Source organism: Eptatretus burgeri, chromosome 9, assembly GCF_056783735.1.
Source record: "Eptatretus burgeri isolate ZD-2024b chromosome 9, Ebu_testis_v1, whole genome shotgun sequence".
Classification (NCBI taxonomy): Eukaryota; Metazoa; Chordata; class Myxini; order Myxiniformes; family Myxinidae; genus Eptatretus; species Eptatretus burgeri.
In genome coordinates, this window is record NC_140969.1 from 84515555 (window position 1) to 84527224 (window position 11670).

Consider the following 11670-nt stretch of genomic DNA (forward strand, 5'->3'; position numbering starts at 1 on the left):
ACACACAACCTCACACATACACATACATACACATACGTACACACACACAACCTCACACATACACATACATACACATACGTACACACACACAACCTCACACATACACACACGTACACACACACACACACACACACACACACACAACCTCACACATACATACACCTACATACACATACAAACACACACGTACACACACACGTACACACACACACACACAAAACCTCACACATACACATTCACACACACGTACACACATACACACATAACCTCACACATACACATTCACACACACGTACACACATACACACATAACCTCACACATACACATTCACACACACGTACAAACATACACACATAACCTCACACATACACATTCACACACACGTACAAACATACACACATAACCTCACACATACACATTCACACACACGTACACATATACACACATAACCTCACACACATACACATAACCTCACACATACACACACGTACACACACACAACCTCACACATACACATACATACACATACGTACACACAAACAACCTCACACATACACACACGTACACACACACAAAACCTCACACATACACATTCACACACACGTACACATATACACACATAACCTCACACACATACACATAACCTCACACATACACACACGTACACACACACAACCTCACACATACACATACATACACATACGTACACACACACAACCTCACACATACACATACATACACATACGTACACACACACAACCTCACACATACACATACATACCCAGACGTACCCACCCCCAACCTCACACATACACCTACATACACATACGTACACACACACAACCGCCCACATACACACGCGTACCCACACACACACACACACAGCCTCACACATACATACACCTACATACACATACAAACACACACGCACACACAGACGTACACACACACACACAAAACCTCACACATACACATTCACACACACGTACACACATACACACATAACCTCACACATACACATTCACACACACGTACACACATACACACATAACCTCACACATACACATTCACACACACGTACAAACATACACACATAACCTGACACATACACATTCACACACACGTACAAACATACACACATAACCTCACACATACACATTCACACACACGTACACATATACACACATAACCTCACACACATACACATAACCTCACACATACACACACGTACACACACACAACCTCACACATACACATACATACACATACGTACACACACAACCTCACACATACACATACATACACATACGTACACACACACAACCTCACACATACACATACATACACACACGTACACACACACACACACACACACATTCACACAACCTCACACATACACACACACAACCTCACACATACACACACACAACCTCACACATACATACACACACGTACACACACACACACACGTACACACACAACCTCACACATACACACACATACACACACACAACCTCACACATACACACACACAACCTCACACATACACACACACAACCTCACACATACACATACGTACACACACACAACCTCACACATACATACACCCACATACACATACAAACACACACACACCAAAATTTTCTCTCTCAAACAATGTATTCTTCCTGGGAGGCCAGAAGCGGCGAGACACGAGACACCTGTACCTGCGATGTTCATTGTTTTCAGAATTATGAGACAGTATTTGTTTGCAAATATTATCACAACACCGATTTAACACGGGAAGTGTGGCCAATGTAGATTTTCGTAGATCTCGGAAAGCATTTAACGAGTAAAATGTGCTGTGATTAAATTAAAGACGGTTTTTGAGCGATACCACTTGAGAACGTGATGACGTCATCTGAACGGATCAAGCCGCCATTTCCGTACGTGAGGGGCGGAGTCAACGGCAACGGCCTTCTCAGCGCTCGTTCCTGGTCACGGAGTTTGGTGGAAAAGATCGTCGGCCTTGATACAGGAGGCCTGAAAGCGTGCGAGACTTTGCTCCCTTCACCCGAACCTTCCAGGTCGTTGACCATTCCCTCGGTTTTCCTTCTCAATACACAATGAACCCAATTGGAGGACGGCGGTGACGTCGTTCGTTACAGTAAGTGCAGGGGCTTCTTCAGGGCGGGAAATCTAAATATCGGATTTCCCGCCAAATAACTCAGTCACTTCGCTGATGTATTTAATCAAATGACGTCATGTTGTTCTTCATGAACCTTCTGCTCCATTCACGCCATCATTAACGCGAGGTTATCTTGCGTCTGTAGTGGGGCAGATAAGAGCAATTTTTGAGAGGAATCGTGCAAATGATGAGACAAGCATCAAATTTGGCACATTTGTTCTCCAGGGGATTCTAATCAAATCAGCCTGATTGGCCATTTGAAAATCCAAATTTTGAAAAATTTGAAAAAAAACAAAAAAACTTCAAAAAAGTCAAGATCACGAATCAATGTCGGATGCTGACTGAGATTTGTGAATGTTTCAGAAACATCATCAAAGACGTTCCAAGTCTGCCATGCAGTTTTCTTCCCTTTACCGCGGAAGACAGACACGACGTCACATCCAGTGAACGCATGGAAGTATGGGATCCCTCCAGCTTTCTCAGGCCCTATTGCAGAAACTACCACATGGACTGGAATCCATCACGCATTGGCTCCTTGGCCAAAGGCAATCCACATGTTCTCAAGACCTAGTTCCTGTAAGGATGGCAGTACAGATATTGCTATGACCAGTACGTCCGTGTCATTAGCCTTAATGATAATGGACTTGCTACCATCCGTCGTTGCATCCCTGGCGTGTACAAATATTCGAGTGTCAGCTTCTTCATGACAACATGGAGACACAGTATCCAGTGACTTCCTCGTGTTGCTAATGGCATCTTCTCCTTTTGTGACAATGACTGTGCTTGTCGTCTGTGCTTCACACATCTTTTCCGCAAGGAAGTGAAACAGCTCAGTCTTGTTGCTGTCATCTCGAAGAAAGCTTCTCCAGTTACTTGGGGTCTTACTGGTTCCTGTCACTCTTATTCTGATTCCTTGCCCCCTTTTCGACCTAGCCTCGGACTTCAGACTTGACTTCTTGTACACATCAAACACTACGTCCACCCTCTCGTACCTGGCACCATAGGATTCCACCTTTGGGATGATGTCTTCTTTAGCATAGTCATCAAATATCTTTGAAGTGCATGGAGGTAGGGCATCGATAAGTGCTGAACCATCAATGATGACTGCATCTCCCCTTGGTTCTCTGTCTGGGATGTTCACTTGCGCTTCAATAATTTCAGCCAGCTGTGACTTCAATTTTTTTTTTTTTTTTTCAAAATTTGGATTTTCAAATGGCCAATCAGGCTGATTTAATCAGAAAGCCCTGCAGAACAGAAATGCCAAATTTGATGCTTGTATCATAATTAGCCCGATTTTTCTACTATCTACCACACTACTGCTCGTAAGTCAGCTCACATCATCTTCTTCATCCATCATTACTCATGATATTTATGTCCAAGCAAATACAACCCGTTGTTTTCTGAGAAAAACACTAAGTGGGGGAGAAATGGGGGATAGAGGAGGGAGCGTGAGGGGAGAAGAGGAGGGAGGGGGTAGAGAGAGGAGACATGGGGGAGGAGAGGAGACATGGGGGAGGAGAGGAGACATGGGGGAGAGAAGAGGAGGGAGGGGGAGAGAAGAGGAGGGAGGGGGAGAGAAGAGGAGGGAGGGGGGAGAGAAGAGGAGGGAGGGGGGAGAGAAGAGGAGGGAGGGGGGAGAGAAGAGGAGGGAGGGGGGAGAGAAGAGGAGGGAGGGGGAGAGAAGAGGAGGGAGGGGGGAGAAGAGGAGGGAGGGGGAGAAGAGGAGGGAGGGGATAAGAGGATGGAGGGGGGATAAGAGGAGGGAGGGGGATAAGAGGAGGGAGGGGGATAAGAGGAGGGAGGGGGATAAGAGGAGGGAGGGGGATAAGAGGAGGGAGGGGGATAAGAGGAGGGAGGGGGGATAAGAGGAGGGAGGGGGATAAGAGGAGGGAGGGGGAATAAGAGGAGGGAGGGGGAATAAGAGGAGGGAGGGGGAATAAGAGGAGGGAGGGGGAATAAGAGGAGGGAGGGGGAATAAGAGGAGGGAGGGGGAATAAGAGGAGGGAGGGGGAATAAGAGGAGGGAGGGGGATAAGAGGAGGGAGGGGGGATAAGAGGAGGGAGGGGGAGAAGAGGAGGGAGGGGGGAGAAGAGGAGGGAGGGGGAGAAGAGGAGGGAGGGGGAGAAGAGGAGGGAGGGGGGAGAAGAGGAGGGAGGGGGGAGAAGAGGAGGGAGGGGGAGAAGAGGAGGGAGGGGGAGAAGAGGAGGGAGGGGGAGAAGAGGAGGGAGGGGGGAGAAGAGGAGGGAGGGGGAGAAGAGGAGGGAGGGGAGAAGAGGGGGAGGGGGAGAAGAGGAGACATGGGGGAGAAGAGGAGGGAGGAGGTAGAGAGAGGAGGCATGGGGGAGAAGAGGAGGGAGGGGGAGAAGAGAAGAGAGCAGGGAGGGGGGAAAAGAGGAGGGAGGGGTAGAGAGAGGAGGCATGGGGGAGAAGAGGAGGGAGGGGGGAGGAGGGGAGGGCGAGGGTTGATAGAGGAGGAAGAGAGGACGAGGGGACGGCGAAGGGTTTTTTTATCCCCTGCCAACCAACGAAGTTGGCGGGGGATATAGAAATGGGTTCCGGCCGTCCGTACGTCCGTCCGTCCGTCACATTTCGTTTCCAGAGCTTAACTACAAATCCCCTCAAGATATATTTACGAAATTTGGTACACATATCAAGCAAGTGGTGAACTGGTGCCTTTTGATATTTTGAGATTTCCCCCCCAAAAAATTTGTCACTTTCCATGGAAACAAGTTGGGTATTAAGAAATAATTGAGGTTAACCTTTGTTTCCAGAGCATACTTGCAAAGCTATTAACTATTTCTTTATGAAATTTGGTACACGCATCAAGAATAAATTGAACTGGTGCCTTTTGCTACTTGTTCTCATTTACTATGGCGGGGGATAGCAAAGACTTTGTCTTCAACGGATACTATTTTTTTTTAAATCGACCCCCATGACCCCAACCCCTCTGGCCCGGCCCCCAGGGGTCATATCAAAAATCCAAAAGTGTTGTGCACTTCCTCATACATATATCTACTATGTCCCAAAGTTTCAAGTTCCTATTTCAAACGGTGTAGGAGGAGTTACAGGGTAAGACAGGCAGACATACGGACGGACGGCGGAGACAATCACAATATTCCCGCTTTTCTTCGAAAGCGCGGGAATAATAATAATACAGTTATAATAATCTTTACAATAATGGAACAAACGTGTGTGTCACCGAAATTCCAAAATTGAAATGTTGTGGAAATAGTGCCACCTTTGGTGGTATCCAGTATAACAAATAATCTTCCTCATGATATGGAGTATGATAAATTTGTGATCAACAAGTCTGGAGATGGCAATGGTTCACGAGCAGTATTTGACGATGTAGATTGTTTCAGAAGTCAAGGACGAGACAATGTGATAATGTTTGACCAAGTTACAAAAATGATCAACATGATGTGGTACGAGTGACAGGTTATTTGCTGCAAAATGTCGAAAACCCGGTTTCATTCAACAACTTTCAAAATTTGACCTTTGCATAACCTTTAAAGGTCACAAAACAATGTTGTGGACATTAAAATAAGGAAACAGGATACGTGCTATAGCTTATTGGAGTTTGTTCGTCGAAGAAGGTCGAAAACCCAGTTCGATTCCCACAACTTTGAAAATTTGACCTTTGTGAACTTTAAAGGTCAAAGGTTAAGGATTATGACCTTTGGTGCAAAACTTCCTCTGGAACATTCCAGGAACAATATAACATCATATAGGCTATATGGAATTTCACACTCCTCGGATTATCCATACTTTGATGAAATCAGCGTAAAAACAAACTTGAAGGCGGCGCCACGGGCAAGGTGTTCGAGATAGAGCAAAATGGTTTCAAGACTTTAGGTGGGGAATGACCTCAAGATTATGCATAAAAAATATTGTCATCCGAGCTCTCAAAGTTTGGGCGGTCGTATGATTTTGTCAAAATTTGCAATTTTCTAAGTTCGTGACCTTGTGACGAAAATGAAAAAAAAAAAAAAAAAAAAATCGAGCTCCATGGGGCTATGCAGGTGCCATTGGGCTAACCAAATACCGAAACCCTGCCAGATTCGACAAACCCCCTCGGAGAAGATGTAACTTGAAATCGGCTACCCCCTAAAAACATGTTTTTTGGGCGTGGTTCCGCCCATAATGGGCGCACCATGCCCATTCTCAGGAAAACACAACGAGATCATGATATAAACCTCCCACCCAAATTTTATCAGGATCGGATCAAAACCCACGGAGCTATGCTCGGGACAGACAGACAGACAGACACCCATAACGAATATAGTGGTCACTTACTGACTCGTGAACCAATAGAATTTCCTTCAAAAATGACAAAGTATAAAGTGTATTTCCAAGAATGTCGCAGCATATTACCCACCTAGGGTGGGTTAAGAAGGGTAATCCCACCCGGAGGGCAGGGGTGCCCACGAGAAATAATAATGATAATGCTCTCCTGGAAAGATAACACCAGCATTGATTTTTTTCTCCAACTGAAAGTTGTACTTTTCAATTTCCTTAACAATTCAAACTGCTCGTCTTTGTTCTGTCATTCTCCTGGGACTCTACACATTGGTAAACATTTCTTGAAAACATAGTTATGTTTTAAAGGCTAACCCTCACTTTAGCAGGGAAAATGGCCTTAAAATACTTGTTGTTGTATAGTATTGTTTTAAGTAATAAAAATGTTTTTAGATCTATTTTACTCATATATTACGTACAGTGAAGTCGCATCGGTATACAATGTACGAGGATGAAGAGGTCGCTGCGATGAATATGGTTTCTGTGATAAATAACCTTTTGACCTTTCTAAATGGCCTGCAAATTCAATTCCCATCTGAAAAAGTCTCTTCAATCACATTGAAGGTAAAACCTACGCAGCCACGTTTCCACTGCTATCCCACGTACCTTTTCCCCCGTACCGTTTCCACTGCTATCCCACGCACGTACCTCCGACGTACGTGGGATAGCAGTAGAAACGTGGCTGCGTAGGTTTTACCTTTGATGTGATTCAAGAGACTTTTTCAGATGGGAATTGAATTTTTAAATAGTTGTAATAAAATAAAACCGCAGAAGAATTCCAATAACTACTTTCAAAACGTAATTTATTTTCGTTATTTCTTCTATGATATTACGTCATACCACCGTACAACATGTAAAAGCCCGACTGACGCATCTCTTCGTGCAGGTGGAAAAAGTTTGAGCCTTTACAAACCAACAAAGATAGAAACACAGATTCCCAATACATAACACCTGTAAAGCAGCTACATTTGCTCCTTTTGCACCTGCCGAAATACATGGTAAGAGAGAAAAAAAAACTCACTTCTTCCTCCAGGCGACGCGTGGCAGTTACTGCCTGTTCCGTCTCGGCCTCGGCAGCACGCTCCCGAGCTTCAAGTTCTGGAAAATAAACGGCACAGAAACATGAATGCAGTCGTAACGGATTTAAAACTCGATACGTCACGTTATATCTGTGTTCTTACGAGGGATACGAACGGAGTGCATACACTTAGCACAACGAATGAAATGTCCAGCAATTCATTTGTGAGAAAAGAGAGACTTTTACGGATAAGCAGCGGCCCGGTTACAACTCGGCGCATGTCATAGAAGTGCATCGTTAACGGCACAAACTGCTCCTCGCTAGACAACGTTAAACAAACCATTCCACTATCTCCATCGGCACCATGGTGGCAAGGCCAATTTAACACCGAGCTGCCATTTATTTTCATTAAAAACAAAAAAAATCCATAAAAATAAAACAAGAAAATGGAGAAAAACAAACAAAAGGGATAAAACGAATGATCAATACAAGCATAAAGAGGGAGATTAAAGGGAAAATTGCACTTCGCTATCAAGAACATTGTCATAAGTACGCATCCTGATTCTCACCGAGTCGTGATTTTTTCCGCCGGTCATCGAGCTTGAGCGTACGTTCTGCAGCGAGTTTCTTTGCCTTCCGCACCTTATCATACGCAGCCTGCTCAGCCAGAAACACAATTGCTCAAGAAGAAACGATGCCTGGACATGGTTTGCATTACCACAATGTCAGTCTCTCGATGCCATCAAACAGAAACAACTGTAACACCAGAATTACGACTTCAAAGAAAATCACCAATAAAGAACATCAGCCTTCAAAGAACGATTTGATGAGTAATTAGCAAATAGTCTTTAAAAATACCGAAAGCCACCTAACTAGTTGAGTTTGTAGATGCTAGGATGAAGGTGAATGTCAAATCGATTTATTTACACACTCGATAGATCCCGACTGGGCACCGGAACCCTCTGAGAACGTTTTAGCCTTGGCCTCTCTATTTCTGTCAGAATCTCCATTTATTGGATCCAGATTAATTAATCCATTTACATTTTGAGATCAATGCCAAAGCATCATATAGTACAAGTCCCACAACTGATGGCTTTTAGAGATGGCAGCAACGGTGTCTTCGATCGCAGAATGCGCCATCATTCAATCGGTCACATCACATGACTGCCTCACTTGAGCAAATTTATTATTATTATTTTTATGATTACATTAATCAAAGGCATATAACTGAGCTGGTACGTAAATCACGTGCAGGAAAAGGACATTAGTTCTTTTTCTTTCATGTGCAGAATGTGGTTGTAGCTTTCTGTCATTGGTTGGGAGCATGAATGTGTCACTGATGCAGTGCCCCCTGTAGGTTAGAGCAGGTATTTGTAATTTGTTTTGGGTGGGGCGAGAACTCGCCGAATCTTCGTGGGATCTTAAACGTCCTCCAACGCTGGCAAACGGTTTGGCCAATTTCACGTCCATCTGAGAGATGGTCCACACGTTCATGGCCTGCATGTAAAACACCAGGATGACAGTTTATAGCTGGCTCAAGATTCGAACCCAGGCTAGACAGCTCACATGCGAGGACATATTAGTTGACATTAGGCTACTTTTACATGAAGTACTCAGTAATAAGTAGACAACAGACAAATACACATCGTACACATGAGGATTTTAACATGCATTCCCAGCATCATGAGTTTGGGGTTCAGATGGGAAAATAAAACAGGCCAAATCAAATGGCACTTTTTTCCATGATGTGCAGTTGAGAGTGTCAGGTGTGATTATTAAATGGCCACGTTAGATCCATATTTAAACATTTAATCCAAAGCCAGTATCTACATTAGCTAGTTGTCAGGATTCAAACCAAACTCTTTGCTACTTGGAAATGCATTTTAACAAGCCTTCATGGTTTTTTCCTCATTACTTTGAAGCTAACTCGAAGCATGTCCTTGGGCGCGCTGTTTCTACTTTGTTTGTGTTTACAGCATTCCAGCTCTGGGAGCTTCAAGGGCTTTTGCTTCTCTGAGTCAACATGTGCCAGTGATGATTAGCAGTCAAGTGTAGGAGGGGGGAGAATTGCTTTGGGAAAGTTGCTATGTTGCAAGATGTGAGGTTTACCGCCTCGAGGGCCCCTTGGGAGGGGGGAAGGAGCCCACTGGCACATATGTTTCTTAGTCCACTCCCAGCTCTTTCTTTTGCTCCACCTAGAGATAGATTGTATATGTGAGAGTTTTGTAGTGTGAACTTTCAGTGTGGTTCGGAGTCTCACCGCTGTTGGTTGGAGTCGTTGCGCCACATTCCGCATGCGTGTGCCCTTTCTGAATAAACCGTATATTCTAGAACTCCTCTTGGACTCACCACGATTCTTGGCCGGGATTGAAAGGTCTTCACAGTTGGCGATGAGGATGGTATCCAACGGCTTCTGACGCTGCGAACCAGAGGGGCTCCGCTTGGTGTACAGCACTCACAAGGGTCTCAGCTAAAAGGTACGTGATGCGCACACGTCGGGCACCTCAGGTAACATTTCTAGTAGATACAGGGGCCACACGGTCGACACTAAAACAAGGAGATATAAGGAACCTGCCGCTCTCAGGCGATTCGGTGAGGGTTTCGGGACGGAAGGAAGCTATCCCGATTTTGGATAAATTACGAATTGAAGTAGGTCCCTTGAAGGGAGAGCATGCATTTTTGGTAGCCCGACACACTCCAATGAATCTGTTAGGAAGAGATTTGTTGTGCAGAATGGGGTGTACTATAACATGTAGAGAAGACGGGGTTTTTATGGATGCCCCGCTAGGATCACAAGATGAGGTGATGACCCTCATGATGACCGAGCTCGGACCGGTAATCTATTGGTTGAGGATTGTGTCTCAGGTGGGCAGAGACCAACTGAGTCGGGATTTGGAAAGTGTGAAAGGACTACGGGATGTAAAGGAATGGTTGCTTAGGCCTAAGTCACATTTTCCACGGCGGCCATGGGGTCTCCAAAATCTACGGCCACGAGCAATTATACGGCGGCCGCAGTATTTCCACGGCACACAATGTAGCAGTCACATATGTTTTTATTTTTCGGGTAGCCGCACGGTGTATTTATAAATTGTGGAGACCGAAAATGTGGGGGTGCCGTACGGTCTTTGATTTGATGTCGCACGGTGACCTTAGGGCGTTCCTGCGGCGCGATAGAATTTTCAAGGCAGACGCAAGGTGCCCACAAGGCGACTGCAGAGGGGCCGCAGGGGGGCCCGAAGGCGAACGTGCGGCCAGACAGACGGTAAGGAGTGGGTTTTTTTTACCAGTTCTTTTGTTTCGGCTTGTCGAATTGCTACGGCAAACGTAGAAATGAAAAAAGTTATAACTCCGCGTTATAATTCCACTGCGACCCTACGGCCTGTAAAAGATAGCCAAACGACGTAGGACCACCCTGAGGCCACCTAAGAAACTCTGCGGCCGCCGCATGTTTCTGTCAATTCAGAGGGCGTACGGCCGCCGTATCCTCGCCGTAGAGCAAATGTGACTTAGGCCTTAGCAACAACATCGATCTGGAAGGAGTGGAATTGGCCTTGCACTGTACTGTCTATTATAACGAAACAGGACAGGATTATGAATACTCGGACAAGGTGCGTAGAGATTACACTGCCATACACTCTCTGCTGACAACCAACTTATGGATTGGGAAGGAAAGAGCGGCGGTGGAGGTGGAACTACCTGCCGGAGAGTGCGAACTAATGAAGCATAGAGCAGATTTGGCGGTGAAAGCAGTGCTCGATGAGGAAGAAGCGAATCCGCAAACGTCAACCGACATTTATGTAGAACAAATAGTGAATGGTCCGCAAACTCAGGAACAACTAAAAGACTTGCAAGCCTCCGCAACTATGGAAGAACAGGAATCATGGAGGGTGAAGGAGGGTGCACAGCAGAACACACATGGAGTATGGGTGGATGAACAGAGTAGACCCTTCGCGCCACAGAAATTGTTGCCGTGGCTAGTCCTAACTGCAGTATGCGCAGGGCCACATGGGCGCAAAAGGAGTGTCGAAAATTATTTGCCAAACCTGGAATGCTCCAGGTGTGGCGAAAGCGGTGGCAGAGATGGTTAGCAAATGTGCGACCTGTGGTAAACATAATAGGAAGCATGCCGCTAAGAAACGGGGAGCACACCCATCCCCGTCTGGACCATTTCAACATTTTGTAAAA

At 45.5% G+C, this 11670-nt stretch overlaps 2 protein-coding genes and 1 pseudogene across 6 annotated transcripts in view; 2 read left to right on the forward strand and 1 right to left on the reverse strand.

Annotated features, from left to right (window-relative positions):
* Positions 1-11670, reverse strand: part of DNAJC17 (DnaJ heat shock protein family (Hsp40) member C17) — a 59654-nt gene that overhangs the window by 40774 nt on the left and 7210 nt on the right. For both annotated transcript variants that reach the window (XM_085895878.1, XM_085895877.1), the window contains exons 4-5: positions 8055-8142; positions 7489-7565 (exon numbers count right to left, since the gene is read on the reverse strand). In XM_085895878.1, the coding sequence (XP_085752004.1) occupies positions 7489-7565; positions 8055-8142 (165 nt within the window). The remainder of the gene's footprint in view (positions 1-7488; positions 7566-8054; positions 8143-11670) is intronic.
* LOC147020494 (F-box/LRR-repeat protein 4-like) overlaps positions 1-11670 on the forward strand; it is a 49337-nt gene that overhangs the window by 34864 nt on the left and 2803 nt on the right. For 2 of the 4 annotated variants that reach the window (XR_015061858.1, XR_015061856.1), the window contains 2 exons: positions 9817-9962; positions 10639-10747. The gene's annotated coding sequence lies outside the window, so the exon portion shown is untranslated. Of the gene's footprint in view, positions 1-1932; positions 2148-9816; positions 9963-10638; positions 10748-11670 lie in introns of those variants that run through there. The other 2 variants (XR_015061859.1, XR_015061860.1) reach the window with 2 other exon arrangements.
* LOC147020496 (uncharacterized) lies at positions 433-7368 on the forward strand (annotated as a pseudogene).